This window comes from Saccopteryx leptura, chromosome 5 (genome assembly GCF_036850995.1).
Source record: "Saccopteryx leptura isolate mSacLep1 chromosome 5, mSacLep1_pri_phased_curated, whole genome shotgun sequence".
NCBI classification, from domain to species: domain Eukaryota; kingdom Metazoa; phylum Chordata; class Mammalia; order Chiroptera; family Emballonuridae; genus Saccopteryx; species Saccopteryx leptura.
The window spans coordinates 357,501-377,086 of NC_089507.1; the positions used below are offsets into that span (position 1 = coordinate 357,501).

A 19,586-nucleotide genomic window follows, 5' to 3' on the forward strand; every position below is an offset into this window, starting at 1 on the left:
CGGACACCAGTGCCACTGGGGCTCCACGGGTAGTGCCCTCTGGCCCAGGACGGAGCAAGGGCCAGTATTTACAGAGGCTTGCCATTCCCCGGGTGCTGTGGGCCCGTGCATAGGGATCTGGAGAACCTTCTGTGCCTTTACTTTGTACTTGGTCACCACTTGCATCTGTTGTATCTACCCCCACCTGTGGGACTTTGGAACCGTCTGCTGCAAGCATTTAATTTTTACCCATGTTAAGTTTTATTTCTTTGCTACAGGTTGTGACCTTTGGATGGGAAGGGAGAGAGGGGTGGGGTGGATCCTCACTATGTACATTCCTGTCCTTCTGGGTCCCTGTACAGAGGGGCCAGCAAGGGCCAGCGGTTGGGAGGAGCAGGAGGCTGCTTTGTGTAGTGGGTGGACTTTGAAGGCCAGGTCAAGGCTCTGCCTTGACAGGGTATGGTGGGGGTGGGGGAGAGAAGGACCTGGAAGAGCAGTGTTGACCTGTCCAGAGCTTTGCTGTATTTGGGAGACAGCTGCATTGTCCAGGCTGTGGCTTGGAATGGAGATAGACCAAGCTGCTTAGAGCATGATCCATGGTGACTCCTCTCTACCCCTCCTCCACTGACCCACATGCAGGACAAACCTGGTTGCCACATTGCAGACCATCTTGCCTTTTCCTCCTGCCTTTGTCCCTCAGAGTTGTGAGTACACCAGGCATGTCCTCAAAGGGAAGCCCTAGACCTTCTGCCAACCCACATGCCTGTGCTCCTCACAAGGTGACACTCAACCTGGGCCAGCTGCTGCTTACCTGCCCCATGTCTTGCTGGGGCCTGCCCAAGGACCACCAGCTTCCTCCCAACACCAGGTCCACCGTTGGACGTCCACCTTCACATCAGCAAATCTGAGACCTATCTTACTGTCTTACTGCTGGCTTATTCCTTTCTGCCTCTGCCGCCTGCACCCCTACCTGCCAAGCTGCTAGGGTGAAATCCAAAGGCTGTGCTGGACCTCCGCCCCCCCCCCCCCTTACAGCTCATCTGAATCTATCAACAAACAGATGCTATCCCCTCTACCTCATCAACCCATCCACTCAGCCCATCCTTGTCTGGACACCACACCTTCCCCTGGGGGACCTCTTCTGGCTCCAATTAGCCACCACTGGGATCCTTTCAAAACATGGCAAAAGCAAGACCATGAGGACAGTAAAAAGATGTGCTTGTCAGGAGCTTGGGGTGGAGGAAAGGATGAACAGGTGAGGATTTTAGGGCACTGAAACTACTCTGTATGACACTATACATGTCAGGATACATCTTTCCAAACCCACAGCATGCACACCACCAAGATTGACCCGATTGCACACTATGGACTTTGGGTGATAATGATGTGTCAATGTCGTTTCATGGACTTTCACAAATATTCCTCTGGTGGGGATGTTGATTGATGGGGAGTCTGTGCAGGTATGCAGGCTGGGCACAGGTGGGGGCAGAAAAATCTCTGTACTGCCTTCTCAACTTTGCTGTAAACCTAAAACTGTTGTAAAAAATAAGCCTTAAAAACAAGCAAACCCAAGAAGTCATTGAGTCTCTGATAGGGCTTTCATTTCTCCCTGAGTCAGGATCCCTCTTCACTGTGGTTGCAGGGCTGGTGTGACCTCACCTCACACTCACACCCTCGTTCTGCCCCAGGTCTACTGGCTGCCTTTTCTTTTAATCATTATTTATTTATTTACAGAGACAGAGAGAGAGTTAGAAAGAGGGACAGACAGGGACAGACAGACAGGAACGGAGAGATGAGAAGCATCAATCATTAGTTTTTCGTTGCACATTGCAACACCTTAGTTGTTTATTGATTGCTTTCTCATATATGCCTTGACCGTGGGCCTTCAGAAGATCGAGTAACCCCTTGCTTGAGCCAGTGACCTTGGGTCCAAGCTGGTGAGCTTTTTGCTTAAACCAGATGAGCCCACACTCAAGCTGGCAACCTCGGGGTCTCGAACCTGGGTCCTCGGCATCCCAGTCCGATGCTCTACCCACTGCACCACTGCCTGGTCAGGCTACTAGCTGCCTTTTTGTCATTCAGTTACCATGAGTTCATGTCTGCCTCAGGACCTCTACACATGCTGTCTCGTCTGTACCTCCCTCCCCCCCAGGCCCTCTTGTTACTGGCTTGTCCCACTACTTGGAGGTTCTGGCTGTTACTTTGGAAAGGTCCTTCCTTCCTGACCCTTTGCTCCTTGTCACATCCTCTTCTCAGCAGTTGCCTGATGGTGCTCGTTCCCTTTCAGAACATGAGCCCTGAGGGAACTGGGCCCCAGTCTGGGATGAGTGCAGGGTGAGGAGGCTGTCTTCTGCCTTTTTTGTCTATATTGCCTCTTGAAGTGTAGGAGTGGGGACAGGGGCTCTGGCCTCCAGGGGGCACAGAGAAGCAGGTCCCGTCAGGCTCTTGTCCACAGCTCCTACTCGAAATCAGCTGTCTGCAGGATGCCTGTTCTCCCCTCCCCCATCCTGTTGTACCTTTCCAGAAGACCTGCCTGCCTACCCCACCTCTGAGCCCCCGACAGCTTTAGGGTGTGAGTTCCAGGATAGCCACCAGTTCATACCAGGTTGTGAATGATATGATTCCACGGCTGATGTTTTCCAAGGGGAGAGGCTTATGAGTCTGGGTCTGAATTCTTGTGGCACTTTGTAGATTCTCTACCTGCTTGAATGTGGCCACGGTTCCAGCCCAGGGCTGCCTGTTTCCACCCTGACACCTTGTATTCTACAGAAGGTTGGCTGGTCAGGGCCTGAGCTACAACTTCACTCACCTGGATGGGTACCTGGACCTTCTCATGGAAAACCAGCTCCTTCCTGGTGAGTGGCTAGCCCCAACCTCTGCCCACCAGGTGCCCTCTCTCTGTGACCTGGCCCCTCTGGGTCCTCACTGGTTGCTCACCCAGGATCGGCCTTGGGGCTAGTGGGTAGGGCTTAGGCCTGGGGGGACATGGGGATTATGTGGGTGGGTTGGCAGCAGAACGGCCCCCCTCCTGTGTTGCAGGCTTTGAGCTGATGGGCAGCCCCTCTGGACACTTCACCGACTTTGAAGACAAGCAGCAGGTGTTTGAGTGGAAGGACCTGGTCTCCCTCCTGGCCAGGAGATACATCGGTGGGTGAGATGGGGCAGGGCTGAAGGTATGGGGGCGGGCTCCTGGGCTAGCTGCCCTCGGCATCACCTCAGCCTGCTCACGATGGGGGGCAGGATCACAAGAATCAGACAGGGCCCACATCCGAACCCCCAACCATGGGCGCCTCTGCCTGGGAGTTGGGACGGGCATTCCCGCGCCCCAGGGGAGGACACCACCCGCGACCCCACTCTGCAGACAGGTATGGACTGGCGCACGTTTCCAAGTGGAACTTCGAAACGTGGAATGAACCGGACAACCAAGACTTTGACAACGTGTCCATGACTATGCAAGGTGGGCGGGGCCTCCTGGGGGCTGAGGGGCTGGGGGGCGGGGCCTCCCGGGTCCTGCGGGGCGGAGGGGCGGGGCCTCCTGGGTCCTGCGGGGCAGAGGGGCGGGGCCTCCCGGGTCCTGCGGGGTGGAGGGAAGCACGCGTCTGTGGGTCTGTGGACTGCTGGTCCCTCTGCTAGGCTTCTTCAACTACTATGACGCCTGCTCTGAGGGGCTGCAGGCAGCCAACCCGGTTCTGCGCCTGGGCGGCCCTGGGGACTCCTTCCACCCACCACCACACTCACCGCTGTGCTGGGGCCTCCTGGGGCACTGTCACAACGGCACCAACTTCTTCACGGGGGAGGTGGGCGTGCGGCTGGACTACATCGCCCTCCACAAGAAGGTATGGCCCCGGGCTCCACCGGCCCTTCTACTGGCCCTCGGGAGTGGTTCAGGGTGGTCTTAAGGGTGGACACTGGTCATGCGGAGGGTGCTGACGTTGAGCTGCTGACCACAGGGCTCGGGCAGTTCCATCCACATCCTGGAGCAGGAGAAGATAGTCATTCAGCAGATACAACAGCTGTTCCCCAAGTTCGCCGACACCCCCATTTACAACGATGAGGCGGACCCCCTGGTGGGCTGGTCCCTGCCGCAGCCTTGGAGGGCTGAGGTGACCTATGCTGCCATGGTCGTGAAGGTGGGCTCGCCCCCAGAATCACCTGCCCAGAGCGGTCTATCCCCACCCCGGCCCTCGCAAGGGGAGGTGGAGGCAGGAGGCTGAGGTCCCAGCTGTCGGTGCCCACAGATCATCGCGCAGCACCAGAGCCTGATGGTGGCCAACAGCAGCTACCGGGTCCGCTACGCGCTGCTGAGCAACGACAACGCGTTCCTGAGTTACCACCCACACCCCTTCTCCCAGCGCACGCTCACCGCTCGCTTCCAGGTCAACAACACCCGCCCGCCCCATGTGCAGCTGCTGCGCAAGCCTGTGCTCACCGCCATGGGACTGCTGGCCCTGCTGGGTGAGCCTCGGGTCTGCCTCCACGTCGCTTCGGAGCTGGAAGCACAGGGGGCCGCAGAACACATCCTGGGCGCAGGCCTCCTTGCGAGGACTGTTATTCCAGGCCCTGAGGAGGCAGGGGAGCCCGAGAGATGTGGTGTGACAGGGCCCTCCTGGTGGGAGACCCCAGTGGAGGGGAGCAAATGGTGGGAGGCCAGGCCCTGGGTGGAGAGAGGGGTGGCAACCTCCGTGTGGTGACCACCGCCCCAGCCCCGCAGACGGCGAGCAGCTCTGGGCCGAGGTGTCACAGGCTGGAGTGGTGCTGGACACCAACCACACTGTGGGCGTCCTGGCCAGCGCCCACCGCCCAGTTGGCCCCGCGGATGCCTGGCGCACCACGGTTCTGATCTACGCCAGCGATGACACCCGCGCTCACGCCAACCGCAGTGTCCCCTTGACCCTGCACCTGCACGGGGTGCCCCTGGGCCCCGGTGAGCAAGGGGTTCCAGGGCGGGGGGGGGGGTGTCGAGGGATTTGTCCCCAGGGTGTGTGGGTGGCGGGGCGGGGTCTGGAGGAGGCGGACCCGAGAGGCGCGGCTCCAGTGTCCAGCTCCGCAGGGCTCGTGTATGTTACGTTGTACCTGGACAACCGGCTCTGCAGCCCCCACGGCGAGTGGCAGCGCCTAGGCCGGCCAGTCTTCCCCTCGCCAGAGCAGTTCCGGCGCATGCGTGCAGCCGAGGTCCGCAGGCCGGGTGAGGTGAGGGGCGGGGCTGCTCCCAGATTCCAGTGCCCTGAGTACCCGCCCCTGTTCCCAGGACCCGGTGGCCACCGCGCCGCGCCCCTTCCCTGCCGGAGGCCGTCTGACATTGCGCCCAGAGCTCCCGCTGCCCTCATTGCTGCTGGTGCACGTGTGCGCGCGCCCGGAGGAGCCGCCGGGCCAGGCAAGTGGTAGTCCTTCCCAGTCCGCCCCGGCTCTCCCCGCCCACTCGCCCACCAGTCACGGTGCCTCCCTCTTCCCAGGTGACCCGGCTCCGCGCTCTGCCCCTGACTCGCGGGCAGCTGCTTTTGGTCTGGTCCGATGAGCGAATGGGCTCAAAGTGCGTGAGTGTGGTCGCTTCTGTACCCCTGTCCCTGTCCTGCACGCGCCCATTCTTCCTCACCCACGTGCTTGCTCCCAGCTCCCCTGGGTCACAGTGCTTCTGGTCACTCCACTGTGGCCTTCAACCGCACTTCCATCCTCACCACCCTGAAGTTCACGCAGTTTTCCCCTCACACGCCTGCCCCCACTGTACACACAGATAGCTCATGACATCACCCCTGCCTGATACAGAGTGGGGGCATCTACAAGGGACATTGCAGGTGACAGTTGGGCTCCAGCCCCCTCCCCTCAATGTGGCCTGTCATGTTTGCAGGAAGAGTGCCCAGGGCCCCCGGGAGGAGCCAGGAAGGGGGCTGGAGAGGGTGGGGCTCTGGGAAGGCCCCGCGGGGCCTAACCACCTGGACCTCAGCCCTGGTCCTCCTGGTTGATGCTCTCCAGGTGCCTGTGGACATTTGAGATCCAGTTCTCCCCAGATGGTCAGGTGTACACTCCCATCAGCAGGAAGCCATCGACTTTTAACCTCTTTGTGTTCAGCCCAGGTGTGTCTGCCAACAACTCGCTGTGGGGTGGGTTATGGGGCCACGGGAAGCCTGAAGTCGGGAGCCTGTAGGAATTTGGGGTGAGCTCAAGAACACGCATTTGCCTTTGTGTCTCCAGACACGGCTGTTGTCTCTGGCTCCTACCGGGTTCGAGCAGTGGACTACTGGGCCCGGCCAGGCCCCTTCTCAAAACCTGTGCAGTATCTGGAGGCCCCTGCCCGGTGAGGGCCACTGATATCCAGTGACTCTGAGCCTGTGCTGACCAACTGGCTGTATCGTCATCAGCTGTCTGTCGGTGGTCAGCTCTATTCACCCACCCCTCTCACCCCCTCACCGTCTCCCGTAAAGTGTCTTTACACACCTTGGTCTTGGAGTTGTCTTCTGTGGGCAGACGCTGGAGCAAGCCTTCCTTGCTTCCCTCCCTCCTCCCTCACACGTGGGTGCTGGGTGGGAAGCGGACTGAGCTGCTGGAGGAGGCCGAGGTGCAGCTGCCCCACCCTGCTGGGGTCTCTGGTGGCACCAAGGGGGCAGCAGGCCCCCTTCCCATCCCACTTTCTGCCCGGAGGGGGATCCACTTTCTGAGGCCCAGATGGGCTGTCCCCCCTGCATCTTGCCAGGTGGGGGTAGGGTGGGCTCCAGGCTGCCTGGTCCAGCAGCAGAAAAGGCCAACACTAGGCTGTGCCCACCTGCATGGACATCCTGGTTCCATATCTGGGCTCAGAAGGAAACAAAATGGCGTGCTCAGATGCAGCCAAATTGGGGACATCTGTAGAGTTGTGGACGGGGGATAGGACATCCACAGGGGTGGTATAGAACCCCAGCCCCCCACCCCCACTGCCCCCCAGGCAGACAGAACAAGTGAGGAAACACTTCCCGGTACAGACCCAGGAAGGTGTGGAGGGCTCACCTGGGCAGGAGCAGAGAGGCCTAGAATCCCCGAGAGTGGAGTGGAGGGTGTGGCAGTCCAACCCGTCTCCTCCCTCTCTCCACCTCCTCTGGGCTGTCCCGGACTCGAGTGGGGAAGGGAATGGGTCTGAAAGGGCAGACGGAAAACAAAGCCCAGTCTGCCCCTCTGGCTCCCCCATACTGCCTGCCCAATGTCTGTGTGAAAAGCTCAGGGGCCACCAACTGCCTTGTCATGGGTGGGAGCGGTCCATTCTGTCCTGTGTCCATCTGAACCCCAAAGCCAACACCTACTCCCCATGCCCCTTTCCCTGTGTGGGTTTGGGAGACCTGTGTCTTTGTGGGACACTATGGCCCACTGACCACTGCAACCACACAAGGCTTTCTGCGCCCACCACAAAGCCCTGTCTTAGTTTGGGCAGACAGAACAAAATACCACAGTCTAGGCGGCTCAAACAACAGAAATTTACCTTCTCGCAGTGCTGGAGGCTGGAAGTCCGAGAACAAGGTCTGGGCAGACATGGTCCTTCTGAAGCCGCTCTCTTGGGCTTGCAGACAGGGCCTTCTTCCCGTGCATGTCCATAAGCTGACATCTGCTTAGAAGGCCCCCAGTCACATGGGAGTCGGGCCTACCCTCATGACCTCATTGTCATCAACTCTTCAAAGGTCCCATATCGAAATACGATGACTTCTGAGGTGCTGGGGGTTAGAGTTTCAACATTTGAACTTTAGGGGACACAGTTCAGCCCACAGGCCCTGACCTGTTTGGTGTCCGGTTCTATCACCCCAGCAGTAAAGTAGAGCCTCTCATTCACCTGTTGGTTCTGTGGGGAGAGGACCCTTGGTGGGCCGGGTCATCTCAGCTTCCCGCTCACTGGGAGGGGACTGGGTCCTCTGATGGACGGAACCCTTCCTTGGACAACGGGACCTGAAAATGTGCTGAGCAGATATCCCACAAGGCAGTGAGGGGTGTGGTGGGTGGCCACTCCCCTTCCCCTCCTTCCTGGCCCTGCGTACTCTGGCTTTTGGCAAAACAACATCACACGTTCAAGGCTGCCTCTGAGCGGTGAGCTGACCCCTGTCATAGGATGGACCACCTCCTGTGGAGGTCACTGTGGCTCCAAGGGGGTCATCTGCACTCCAGCCCTCTGTCTCCAGGCTGTAAGTCACCATCTGCACTGCGGTTGTGGCTTCCGTGTCGTCAGGGGGCCACCAGGCTGCTGGTGCGTCCTCATCCTCTGACCACACTGACGGGTTAGCTTTGGCCTTTGCTGGTTTGGGATTAGGCTTGGAACTGTGCCAAGACCTAGGAAAGATGGCGTGATTGGCTCATGCACAGCCTCTGTCCCTGCTGCCACAGCCCCCTGGCACTTGGGCTCTGGTTATGAGAGTGTCCCACACATAGGGACTGCTCCTCAGGTCCACGGAGGCGATGGGACGCAGCACCCTCACTGTGCCTGCCCCCCCCCCGACTCCCGTGTCCTCAAGTGTCCCCATCTTGCACATTCTGCATCTTGCCAACTGGTCAGCCTCTTGGTGCTGCCCATTGTTGAGCCAGACTTGGGCCAGATTTGTCACCTTGGTTCTGCCCACTGAGACGCGGATGTAATGTTCACGTTGCCCATAAGCCCCGTTTGCACTCTGACCTTCTGCCTCCTGCAGCTGACAGGGAGTTCAACAGCCCAGGGGAGGGCGAGGGAGGCAGGCACTTCAGCAGAGCTGAAGTCTGTCCAACACATGACTCATTTTAGGACAGAATGCTGTGTGCACTCGGCTCTCACTGGATGTTTGGGTCACTCAGCCATGCGGTAAACCGGGTCAGACGGTTCCCAGAGCTTAGCTGCAAGCCTGAGAGTTTATTTTCTTTTAAGTGAGAGGAGGGGAAATAGACTCCTGCATGCACCCTGACCTGGATCCACCTGGCAACCCCCGTCTGGGGTTAGAGCACCAAGTAGAGTACCTGCAGTCCCCCAAACTTACAACCCCACCGAGCACTGTGCCTCTCAGAAGCCGGCGGTGTAAGGTACAGCGATGTAATCTCATTTTATTTTTTTATTATTTATTTTTTAAATTGATTTTTAGGGAGGGGGGAGGAAGGGAGAGAAATAGAAACAGAGAAAGAGAAAAAGAGAGAAACATTGACCTTGTTCCACCTACTCATGCCATCATTGGTTGATTCTTGTCTGTGACCCGACCGAGAATCAAACCTGCAACCTTGGTATTTGAACAATGCTCTAACCAACTGAGCTACCTGGCCAGGGCTTGTCTCACTTTCAATAGGATGTGGCAGCACTTCGGACAGTCTGGGATGCCTGACACTTCCCCGGAGGCTCCTGCCTTCAGGGTGTGAGCATGCGGTCATCCCTCGCCCGCCCAGTCCAGTTACCATGGTGGCATCGAGGAGACCAAGCTCTCTGGATCATGTTAAGACAGCAGGAGAGTTGGTGCCATCAAGGCAGACGGTGAAAGTGTGCTGACGTGTCCCTCTTATGCGGTGGCAGAGTGCTTTCCGATTCCTTCCTTGCAAAGGACAGAAGAGAAAGCATTTGCAGGTCACCTGCGTGTCAGGTGTCATGGCCATGATTTTCTCCAGTAAAGACACTGCACCCAGACCTCAGTCATGACTGGTGTCACCACGGGCTACCTTGTGGTCACCTGTCATTCAGCACTAACGGGTCAAGTTATACAGAGAACACAGAAGGAAGGAACCCCCCTGCCTTTCCCGTGTTTCTGATGTGGGAACTAATACTCTCTGCAGCTTCCCCGTGGAGGGGAAGGTGGGGGCCAGGACGTGGAGGAGCAGGACTGGGGATTTCCCTCATAGCCTCCCCCCACAGCTTGGGGCCAATGCTGGGATGCCACCGTGGGTTAGGTGTGACCGTTGCCCCATGTGACAGCGATGACGGCTGTCCAGTTTAGAGTCAGTATACAGTAACCCCAGGAAGTCCGTATTTCCCTCACTGCAGCCAGTCACCTACAGATGGCCCCAGGTGGCCCTGCCACACTTGGGGAAATGCCAGCGACTACAGTGTGGGCTCTGTTTAGGATCTGCCCTCCCTCATCATGAGCTCTGGGTCCATGAACCAGCTTAGGTCTGGTGACTGGACACAGGCCCCCAAGCCACAGTGACGAGCGTCAGGGCTGCAGAGCAGCCCCAGTCAGCTCCTCCTTCCCGCAGAGCTTGGGAAACTCTCCTCTGCCTCGTTCCCCGGGACCTGGCACACAGTCGGTCATCTCGTGTGAAACAAGGGCCCCTGAGTGTCCATTGCCTCAGAGACGCTATGTGTGGGGGTCACCTGGGTCTTGTTAAGACATAGGCTGGACTGTTTCAGAAGGAGAAATGCAGCCCCATGTTTATGGCAGCATTGTTCACAATAACGAAGATCTGGAAACAGCCCAAGTGTCCGTCAGTGGACGAGTGGATTAAAAAACTTTGGTACATATATACTATGGAATGATGACATCGGATCATTTACAACATGGATGGACCTTGATAATGTTATAGTGAGCGAAATAAGTAAATCAGAAAAAACTAAGAACTATATGATTCCATACATAGGTGGGACATAAAAATGAAACTCAGAGACATGGACAAGAGTGTGGGGGTTACAAGGTGGGGGAGAGGAGAGGGAGGGGGTTGGGGGAGGGGAAGAGCACAAAGAAAACCAGTTAGAATGTGACAGAAGACAATTTGACTTTGGGTGATGGGAATGCAACATAATCAAATGTTAAAATAACCTGGAAATGTTTTCTCTGAACATATGTACCCTGATTTATCAATGTCACCCATTAAAATTAATTTTAAAAAAAGACATAGGCTGGACTCGGCCTGGTGCTCCTGCTGTCCCCAGGAGCACTCACTGGGACACGGCTGCTGGCTGGGGTGAAGCCAGCACCCAGTCTGCTGACCTTGAGCTCCACGCCCAGGGGCTCCGGCTGGCACGGCAGACACGGTCTCGGTGGCTGCACCCACACCTGTGCTGTGTGTGCAGTGATTAAGGTCACTGCCCTGCCGCCCAGGCTCCTGCCAGACCCCCCAGCAAGGCGGGGGTGCCACCAAGGCCATGATGAGATCCAATCTCCTTCTGGTTCTGGAGGCAGAGAAACGGCCCAGGTGCAGACATGACAGGCAGGGGTCTCTTGGTGAGGGTCTCTTGCCCATCTGCTCCCATATCCTGCTGGGTCTCAGGGAGTCTGTCCCTCCCAGGTCTTGCAAATCGTTACTCCTCAGCCAACAAGGGTCTCGGCCAGGTCCAGCCCTCTGTTGGCTGAAGCACGGAGACACCTCCCTTATGTAGCCCAAGCTCTCAGTTTCACCCCTTCCCTTTCAAGGGAGAAGGAGGGATGCTCAGACTTCACAAGCACGGCTGTTGCCATAGCCACCAGCCTCTGCCTTCCACCTACCCTCTGCCAGCTGCAGGGTTATTTGAGTAATCAGGACGCCATTTCCCACCGGGCAAGGTTACCCAGTGCCAGAACCCTTGTGCAGGGTCTGTGTCCTGGGGCCACCTCTCGTCCTGATGGCCCACGGTCAGAGCCCCACACTCCAGTAGGACTTTCAGTGCAGGGACTAGTCACAGGGGGGGTCAGGGAGCCTCCCAAGGCCTGGGGCAGTAGGGCGGGCATCACCCCTCCCAGATGTGATAGAGGAAGGGAGGTTGTTGCCCCACAAGCCTGACACTCTAACCTCCTGCCCTGACTTCCAGGGTGTGCACGGAGCAAACCCAGCGGAGGCCACAGGCGGAAGAGTCAGGTGCCCCATATGCAGAGGAGAAGGGCTGTCCTGGCATGGTGGTGGCCCACAGCCCAGAGGTGCACTGGGTCAGCTTGGGCAGTGTAAGATGTGGCTGGAGTCCGGCCTCTGGCACGATGAAGCCCCTTGTGTGCATACCCTTTCCAGGCTGCGAGAGGCCCTGGGTACAGCTGCTGGGGTTCATGTGCTTCTACCATCCACCGAGATGTTACCACACAGGAGGACAACTGCCCAGCACCAGGTCAGAAATGGCTCCTGCAGCCTCCTGGTTGAGGGGTCTCACCGGGTTGGCATGGGGCAGGGGCCTTCTCCCTGCTGAGGCTGAGGCAGCCTGTGGACACCCCTGCTCAGCAGCCTGAGGAGGGCAAAGCCCCATTTCCTGCCCTCTATGCCTGGCAGATCCCCCTTTCCTGGGGCCCCGGTTCCAGCTTGTACAACAGTGGCCCCTCCAGGTGACGTCGTCATAGGCACCGTGCAGGAGGGTGCTGTGGACGCCAGCACTGCCCCCAGCTCCCATCCCAACCACTGCCTTGGGCAGAGCCACAGAGAGACCCAACAGAAAACAACACCCTGGGTCAATGACAGCTGCAGGTCCAGCTTCTCCACTGGGGAGGCTTGTCCACCCACCAGTCCTAGTCAGGACGGCCTGGCCCAGCAAGTGTCCTACGCTTGCCTTGGGCAGGTATCTGCAGGGGGTGGGCCCAATCTCAGCAAGAGTGCTGGTCAGCCCTGGAGCTGGCAAAGACCTGCTTAACCGGTTGCCCTGCCCAGTGGTCGGGCCCAGAGCTCTGGCCACATTTTGTGATAGGCGATCATGAAGCAAGGCCAGTGTCACAGGCCCATACCAGGTGAGCCCTGTGGGAACAGCTAATCATCAGAAGGAGCTGTTCTTCTGAGCTCACCCCTCACAGGGGTGGGCGTGGGGCCACTCAGCCCTACACGTCTGTGACCAAGAGTAAGTGGGTCTTGGTTCTTCCTAACGGTGGAGCCCAGGAACGAGAGGCTTGCGCTCTGATGAGGGAAAAGACCCGGTGAAATTCTGAGGTTGAAATGCAGGTCAAGAGGCCCTGGCCGGTTGGCTCAGTGGTAGAGCGTCGGCCTGGCATGCAGGAGTCCCGGGTTCGATTTCCGGCCAGGGCACACAGGAGACGCGCCCATCTGCTTCTCCACCCCTCCCCCTCTCCTTTCTCTCTGTCTCTCTCTTCCCCTCCCACAGCAGAGGCTCCATTGGAACAAAGATGGCCCGGGCGCTGGGGATGGCCCCGTGGCCTCTGCCTCAGGCGCTAGAATGGCTCTGGTCGCAACAGAGCGACGCCCCAGATGGGCAGAGCATCGCCCCCTGGTGGGCGTGCCGGGTGGATCCCGGTTGGGCGCATGCAGGAGTCTGTCTGACTGCCTCCCTGTTTCCAGCTTCGAAAAAATGCAAAAAAAAAAAAGAAGTCAGGGATGGGTGCTGGATTTTGCCCAGTGCTTTCTCTGCATGTATTAAGATAGTCGTGTGGTTTTTCTCTGTTAATACAGTCACTCACATTGATTGAAACTCAAATGTTAAACCAGTTTTGCACCCCTGGGGTTAATAAACTCCACCTGGTTATGATGTATTATCCTTTTTTTTTATATTGCTGGATCTAATTAAAGTTAAAAACGGTAGACGCTATTCTGACTTTGGCCGTGGGGTTGTGCTGTCTTTGTGAAGTGAGTTGAGAGGTTTCCCTTCTCTCCAGGGGTTTTACTTTCTCTTCAAATATTTTGAAGAATTTCTCAGGAAACCTTCTGGGCCTGGTGTTTTCTTTGGGGTAAGGCTTTTTAACTAAAAAATTTATATTATTTAATAGTATCCTCAGGTTATCTATTTCTTCTAGGCTGAGCCTTGGTAGCTTTTGTTTTTCAATGAATTTGTCCAACTTACCTAGTGTCACATTGATTGGCACCAAGTTATTCATCCTATTTGCTGTTATTCTTTTCATGTGCATAGATAGCATCTGTAGGGATGTCACCTCTATCATTCTGAACATCAATAATTTGGGTCTTCTGTCTTTCTCCTCCTAGATACATCTGTAAGAAATTTTTATCAATTTTATTGATCTCAAAGGACCAGCTTTTGGTGTCACTAATTTTCTTTATTGTCTTTCTTATTTCACTGATTTCTGATGTGATCTTTACTATCTTCCTCCTTTTGCTTCCTTTGGGTTTTGTCTGTTCTTTTTTTTTTTTTTATTTTTATTTTTTAAGATTTTATTTATCCATTATATAGAGGGGAGAGAGAGAGAGAAGGGGGGAGGAGCAGGAAGCATCAACTCCCATATGTGCCTTGACCAGGCAAGCCCAGGGTTTTGAACCGGCAACCTCAGTGTTTCCAGGTTGATGCTTTATCCACTGCGCCACCACAGATCAGGCGGTTTTGTCTGTTCTTAATTTTTTCTTGTTTCTTTTGGTGGAAGCTGAGGTCACTGACTTGAGATCTGTCTTCTCTAATATAGGCGTTCAGTGCTATTGAGTTCTAAGTACCACGTTAAGGGCACTCCGCAGTTTTTTGTTTGTTTTGTTTTGTTTTTTAATTTAGTGAGAGGACTGGGAGACAGAAACAGACTCACGTATGCGCCCAACCGTGATCCACCGGGCATGCCCACCAGGGGGCAATGCTCTGCCCATCTGGGCCATTGCCCCATTGCGGCTGGAGCCTTTCTAGCGCCTGAGGTGGACGCCATGGAGCCATCCTCAGCGCCTGGACCAACTTTGCTCCAATGGAGCCTTGGCTGCAGGAGGTGAAAAGAGAGACAGAGAGGAAGGAGAGGGGGAAGGGTGACGAAGCAGATGGGCACCTCTACTGTGTGCCCTGACCAGGAATCAAACTGGGGACTTCCACATGCTGGGCTGACGCTCTACCGCTGAGCCAACCGGCCAGGGCCTAGATTATTATTATTATTTTTTAAATTATTCCATTTGTCTCATTGGTTGCCTTATTAGCTGTAATACTTTGTTATGTTATTTTAGTGTTTGCTTTGGGATTTAATACTGTACTTTTTTTTTTTCAAATACAAGCAAAAGTTTATTTAGAAAGTCAAAGAGGCAAAAGAAGAGCTCTTGGAACTTAGGAGAAAGGAAGAGAAAAGAAAAACACACCTAGGGGAAGGGGTGGGGGAAGGCACAGACGAGCTTCATAGAGAGAGCTGCCAATACTGTGCACTTTTAACTTGTCAATGTCTGTTGTGAAGTGATACCCTACCACCTTGTATACAGTAAAGAACCTTATAACACTGTGTTCACATTCCCCTCCAACCCTTGTGCTCTCTGTCACACATTTCACTTTTTCATATGCTATAAACCTTACAGTACAGCCCTGGCCAGATAGCTCAGTTGATTGGAGAATTGTACCGATATGCCAAGGTTGTGGGTTCAATCCCTGGTCAAGCACATACAAGAATCAATGAGTGAATGAATAAATAAATGGAATAACAAATCAGTGTTTCTCTCTCTAAAAGTCAATTTTTAAAAACTCCACAGAACACTGATTTTTTTTAAAAATTTGAACAGTTGATCATCTTTTAAAGAAATTGAAATAACAAGAAAAACATTTAAATTTTTTAAAAAATAGTTATTTTATTGATTTTAGAGAGAGGAAAGTAGAGAGTGAGAAGAAGATAAAAACATCAATCTGGTCCCATATGTGCCCTGACCAGGGTTTGAACCAGCAACCTCCGTGTTTCGAGACGATGCCCCAACCAACCTACCTATCGGACAAGAGCAAGAAAAACATTTTTATAGGTACTCATGTAGTTATCATTTCTGGTGCTAGTCATTTCTCCATATGGCTTCGGGCTTCCACTTGGTACCATCTTCCTTCCGCTCAGAGAACATATGTTAGCCCTTAGCACTAGTGTATATTTGCCGCTGACTTATTCTTCCACCTTATTATGTCTTAAAATGTTCTTATTTCACCTTTGTTTACAAATGATCTTAACTTATTTTATTTTTTTACTTTTAGGTAAGAGAAGGGAAGATAGTGAGGCAGACTCCCACATGCACCCCAACCAGGATCCACAGGGCAACCTGTCTGGAGCCAATCCCTGAGTACCAAGCTATTTTTAGTGCCTGAGGCTGGCCTGCTGGGACCAACCAAGCCATCCTCAGTGCCTGGGGCCATGCTTGAACCAATCGAGCCACTAGCTGTGGGAAGAGAAGAGGGAGATAAGGGGGAGAGGAAGGAGGAGAGAAGTAAATGGTTGTTTCTCCTGTGTGCCCTGACCAGGAATCAAACCTGGGACTTCCATACACTGGGCTGATGGTTTATCCACTGAGCCACCAGCCAGGGTCTTAAATGATCTTTTTGCTGGTAAAGAATACAGGTTTACAGGGCTTCCCTCCCCTCCCCCCAGTATTTTAAAGATGTTGCTCGGCCTGCATTGTGTTCATTTGACAAGACATCAACAAAACTTTTTCTTCATTCCTGTGTACAAAATTTTTCTTTTTCCCTTGGGATGCTTTTGAGCTATTCTGTTTACTGTTTTACTATTACTGTTTTTCAGCATTTTGAGAGTGACGCATATGCCTGAGTGTAGTTTTCTTTATGTTTCTTTGTGTTTAAGTTTTGTTGAGCTTTTGGAAACAGTGGGTTTATGGCTTTTTCATTACATTTAGGAAAATTCTGGCCATTTTTTTTCCTTAAAATAGTTTTTATTTTCCATCTCTGCCTCCTTTCCTGGGGCCTCAACTCCATTTGCTCCACCATCCGATGCCGCCCTGCAGCTGCCTGAGGCTGCACTCAGCTTTCTTCCTGTCGTTCTCTCTGTTTTATCTGCATACCTTCTGCAGTGTCTTCGGGCTCACTAACCTTTTCTTTTCCAATATTCTTTATTCCCAGTCAATGTATTATTTATCTCAGACACTATAACTTTTACCTCTAGAATTCAATTTGAGGCGGAAATGTTTTTCCATGTCTCCCTGATGTACTCAGTATTTCTTCCAGCATCTCACATGTGCATAGAGTCCCCGTGAGTGTGTGTGACATTCCCGTCTGCTAATTCCATCATCTTTGTCGTTTCTGGGTTAGTTTTTATTCATCCTGTCCCGCCCGTCCCCTCCCCCCAGCATGGGCTATACTTTGTGGCTTCTTTTCATGCCTAATCACTTTGGCATAGATGTTAGACATTTTGTATTCTGCCTTATCATTTTGTACTGGATCATGTTGTGTTCCTATACATTTCTTGCATTTGCTTCTGGGAGGCAGTTATTTGGGAGATGTGTGATATACTTCTGAGTCTTGTCTCTAAGCTTTGGTGGGCAGCAGCACCAGAGCCACATTTAGTCAGCAAGACCTTCTCTCTATTCTAACCCATGCTCCTCTGATCATGAGGTTTTCAACCCTGGCTAAGGACACGCCCCATTAGTGTCCCATGGGGGCTCTCACCCATGGGGGGGTAACTACCCCAGCTGTAGGCGCTTCCTTCTCACTCTTGCACCCACCTGTTCTCCACTGAAGCGCTGTGGATGGCCCTCTGCGGATCTCTCTCTGTGCTGTTCTCTCCTCTCCAAGATTTTGCCCTGTGAGTTCATTCCAGCCACCCTGTCCCTATAAGGACCCCCCCTCCATTACCTGAGCAAGACATGTGGGCTCTGTCTGGGTCCCTGTTCCCTGCATGGAGCCCCATTCCAGTAGGGGACAGGGGCAATCATAGGTCCCCCTTTCTTTGCCTTCTATCTCTCAAGGATCACTGTCCTTTTTTTCCACAATGTCCGGTGTTTTGGGTTATTTTTCACATGTACTTATCTCTACTTTTTTTTTTCTGTTTTAAGTGAGAGTAAGTATAAATCCAGCCCCTGTTACTTCATCAGGAGCAGAAGCAGAAGCCTGTACATCAGCCAGTTTCAATTCCCTGCCAAGCACTGTCCACTCTTTGGTGTGATTCTCAACAGGACCCACACCTGCCACTAAAGACGCCAGCTACTAGGAGGACTAGGATCACGTCCACCTCGCTGAACCCACATCTCCAGCCCGCCATGGAGCCTGGCACAGATTGTTATGCTTGAATGATGACCATATGACCAGCAAATTAATACTGCTTGGGGCTCACCTGTTCTGGGCAGGTGGGAGGCAGAAAAACTCTGGCAATCTTCATGATACTCTTTGGGATCGGATTGCAGATGTGGGGACTAAGACCCAGAGGTTAGCTAATTGCCCCGAGTCTCAGTTTTAAAGGGGCAGGATTTGTATTCTGGGACAGCTATCACGAAGGGACAGTGAGAGCCCGCTGGTCGGAGGACTTCCCGCAGGAAGCGGCCTCGGCTGGGCGCTCACGCGGGCCTGGCGCGTTGTCATGGACAGCGCGGTGGAGACCCGTGCGGTCTGGGCTGGTAAGCCGCCAGGGAGGTGGAGCCGCTGGGAAAGGGTAGCCGCCATGCCCCGTGCCTCCGCCAGAGGGCAGCGCGTCCACGCGCAGGGAGTCGGGTCCGAGCCGTGGCGCCCGCAGCCCTGTGGTGCCGAACCCAGGATGTGTCCTTGGCGCTCACACCCACCGTATGGGCCAGGCCTCTCCCCATCTGCCTGGACTGTCATCCCCACCTGAGCCTGCTCACCTGCTGTGACCCCTCCCCACTGCCCGCCTGGTCCCCCACCCTGGCCTTCCTCCCACTTCCTGTTCTGACCTCCTCCTGCTTTAGAGCCACCTTTCCACACTTTTGCCCTTGGAGCTCTTCATGGTTCTGTGGTGTCTCCTCACAAACCTGTCCTCGAACCCAGGGGCAGCCTTTGCACCAGCCTGGGACCACTCCATCGACAAGCCATTTGTCCCAGAGCAGCTGTGATGTCCCCAGTGCCAGCCTTGCGCTCCTCAGGTGGTCCCCGACCATGGCACCTAGTTTCCCCCTGCCTGCCTGCAGGGCCAGGTCTGCGCCCTGGCATCTCACACAGAGTGCATGCAGGCAGGGAGAGGGGTGGGCTGGGCTCATCTCCACCCACCCACAGGAGGTACGCACAGTGGCCCAGAGAAAGGATTTGGAAACTTGCTTTTTTGCGCTGGCTTAGGAAGTGTCGGCAGCCTGACCTTGATGGATCCCAGACCCGGAGGGCTGGTCCCTTCTCACTGAGCTCTCCTCTGCCCTGAGAACACTGGCCTACAAGGCCTCTCCAGTTGCAGTCTTCCCTGGAAGGCTTCCTGGAAGAGTGGGCTCCTAAGAGAGAGGATGTTCCAGGCAGGGTTCCCAGAGGAACATCATGGGCAAAGGCCCAGAGGGGATGGAGATGGTGCTACATGGGGGGGGAGGGGGTAACTGTAATTAGGGCAGAGTTGGGGTAGAGATGGACAGGACCTAGCCATCCAGGGCCTCAGAGGTCATGGGGTTTGTGTTGTGGGCACTGGTAAGCCACAGCAGAACCAGGGCTGTGTTTAAAAATGATTTTCAATTCAAGTGAAGTGACAGTGGAGGGGGAAGCCAGGGGGGAGGCTGGTCCAGTAGTTCACGCCAGAGAGGATAGTGAGAGGCTGAGGGATGGAAGTGGAGAAGGTGTGGGAGCCAGTGTGAGCACCCTGTGGGAGCAGGGTGCTGAGCAGGGCAAGGGCAGTTGGGTCAATGTGGAGAAAGAACTGCAGGAGAGTTTGTACTCCACAGCCCCGGTTTCAGTCCTGGATGTGTGCCACTTACTGGCTAGGAAATCTTGAGTAAACTACCTGCCTTCTCTGTGCCTGCATTTGCTCCTCTGCACCAGGTGACAGACACCTGCCGGCTCAGGAGGATTAAAGAAGGCGCTGTGTGTATTGTTCTCTACTATTGTCATTATTAATGTCCCTGTGCTGTTATCGGTAGCGGGTAGGAGGCCAGAAACCTGAAAGTGGACGGTGGAAACATACCTGTCCTCGGTCAAGGGCACCAGGTAAGCCTGGGCT

The 19,586-nt window shown here is 54.7% G+C and overlaps 2 protein-coding genes across 8 annotated transcripts in view; one reads left to right on the forward strand and one right to left on the reverse strand.

Annotated features, from left to right (window-relative positions):
* The window catches only part of SLC26A1 (solute carrier family 26 member 1), a 10,492-nt gene extending 10,295 nt beyond the window's left edge, over positions 1-197 (reverse strand). For 3 of the 5 annotated variants that reach the window (XR_010751754.1, XR_010751756.1, XR_010751755.1), the window contains exon 1: positions 1-197. This exon is cut by the window's left edge and continues 501 nt beyond it. The gene's annotated coding sequence lies outside the window, so the exon portion shown is untranslated. The other 2 variants (XM_066387514.1, XM_066387512.1) reach the window with 1 other exon arrangement.
* IDUA (alpha-L-iduronidase) overlaps positions 1-6,420 on the forward strand; it is a 17,919-nt gene extending 11,499 nt beyond the window's left edge. The window contains exons 3-14 of one of the 3 annotated variants that reach the window (XM_066387516.1): positions 2,749-2,834; positions 3,019-3,126; positions 3,341-3,436; positions 3,613-3,815; positions 3,930-4,109; positions 4,218-4,434; positions 4,691-4,903; positions 5,030-5,151; positions 5,228-5,353; positions 5,433-5,509; positions 5,950-6,050; positions 6,169-6,419. In XM_066387516.1, the coding sequence (XP_066243613.1) occupies positions 2,749-2,834; positions 3,019-3,126; positions 3,341-3,436; positions 3,613-3,815; positions 3,930-4,109; positions 4,218-4,434; positions 4,691-4,903; positions 5,030-5,151; positions 5,228-5,353; positions 5,433-5,509; positions 5,950-6,050; positions 6,169-6,275 (1,636 nt within the window). In that variant the 3' untranslated portion in view covers positions 6,276-6,419. Of the gene's footprint in view, positions 1-2,670; positions 2,835-3,018; positions 3,127-3,340; positions 3,437-3,612; positions 3,816-3,929; positions 4,110-4,217; positions 4,435-4,690; positions 4,904-5,029; positions 5,152-5,227; positions 5,354-5,432; positions 5,510-5,949; positions 6,051-6,168 lie in introns of all 3 variants that reach the window. The other 2 variants (XM_066387518.1, XM_066387517.1) reach the window with 2 other exon arrangements.
* Positions 6,421-19,586: the final 13,166 nt, after the last annotated feature.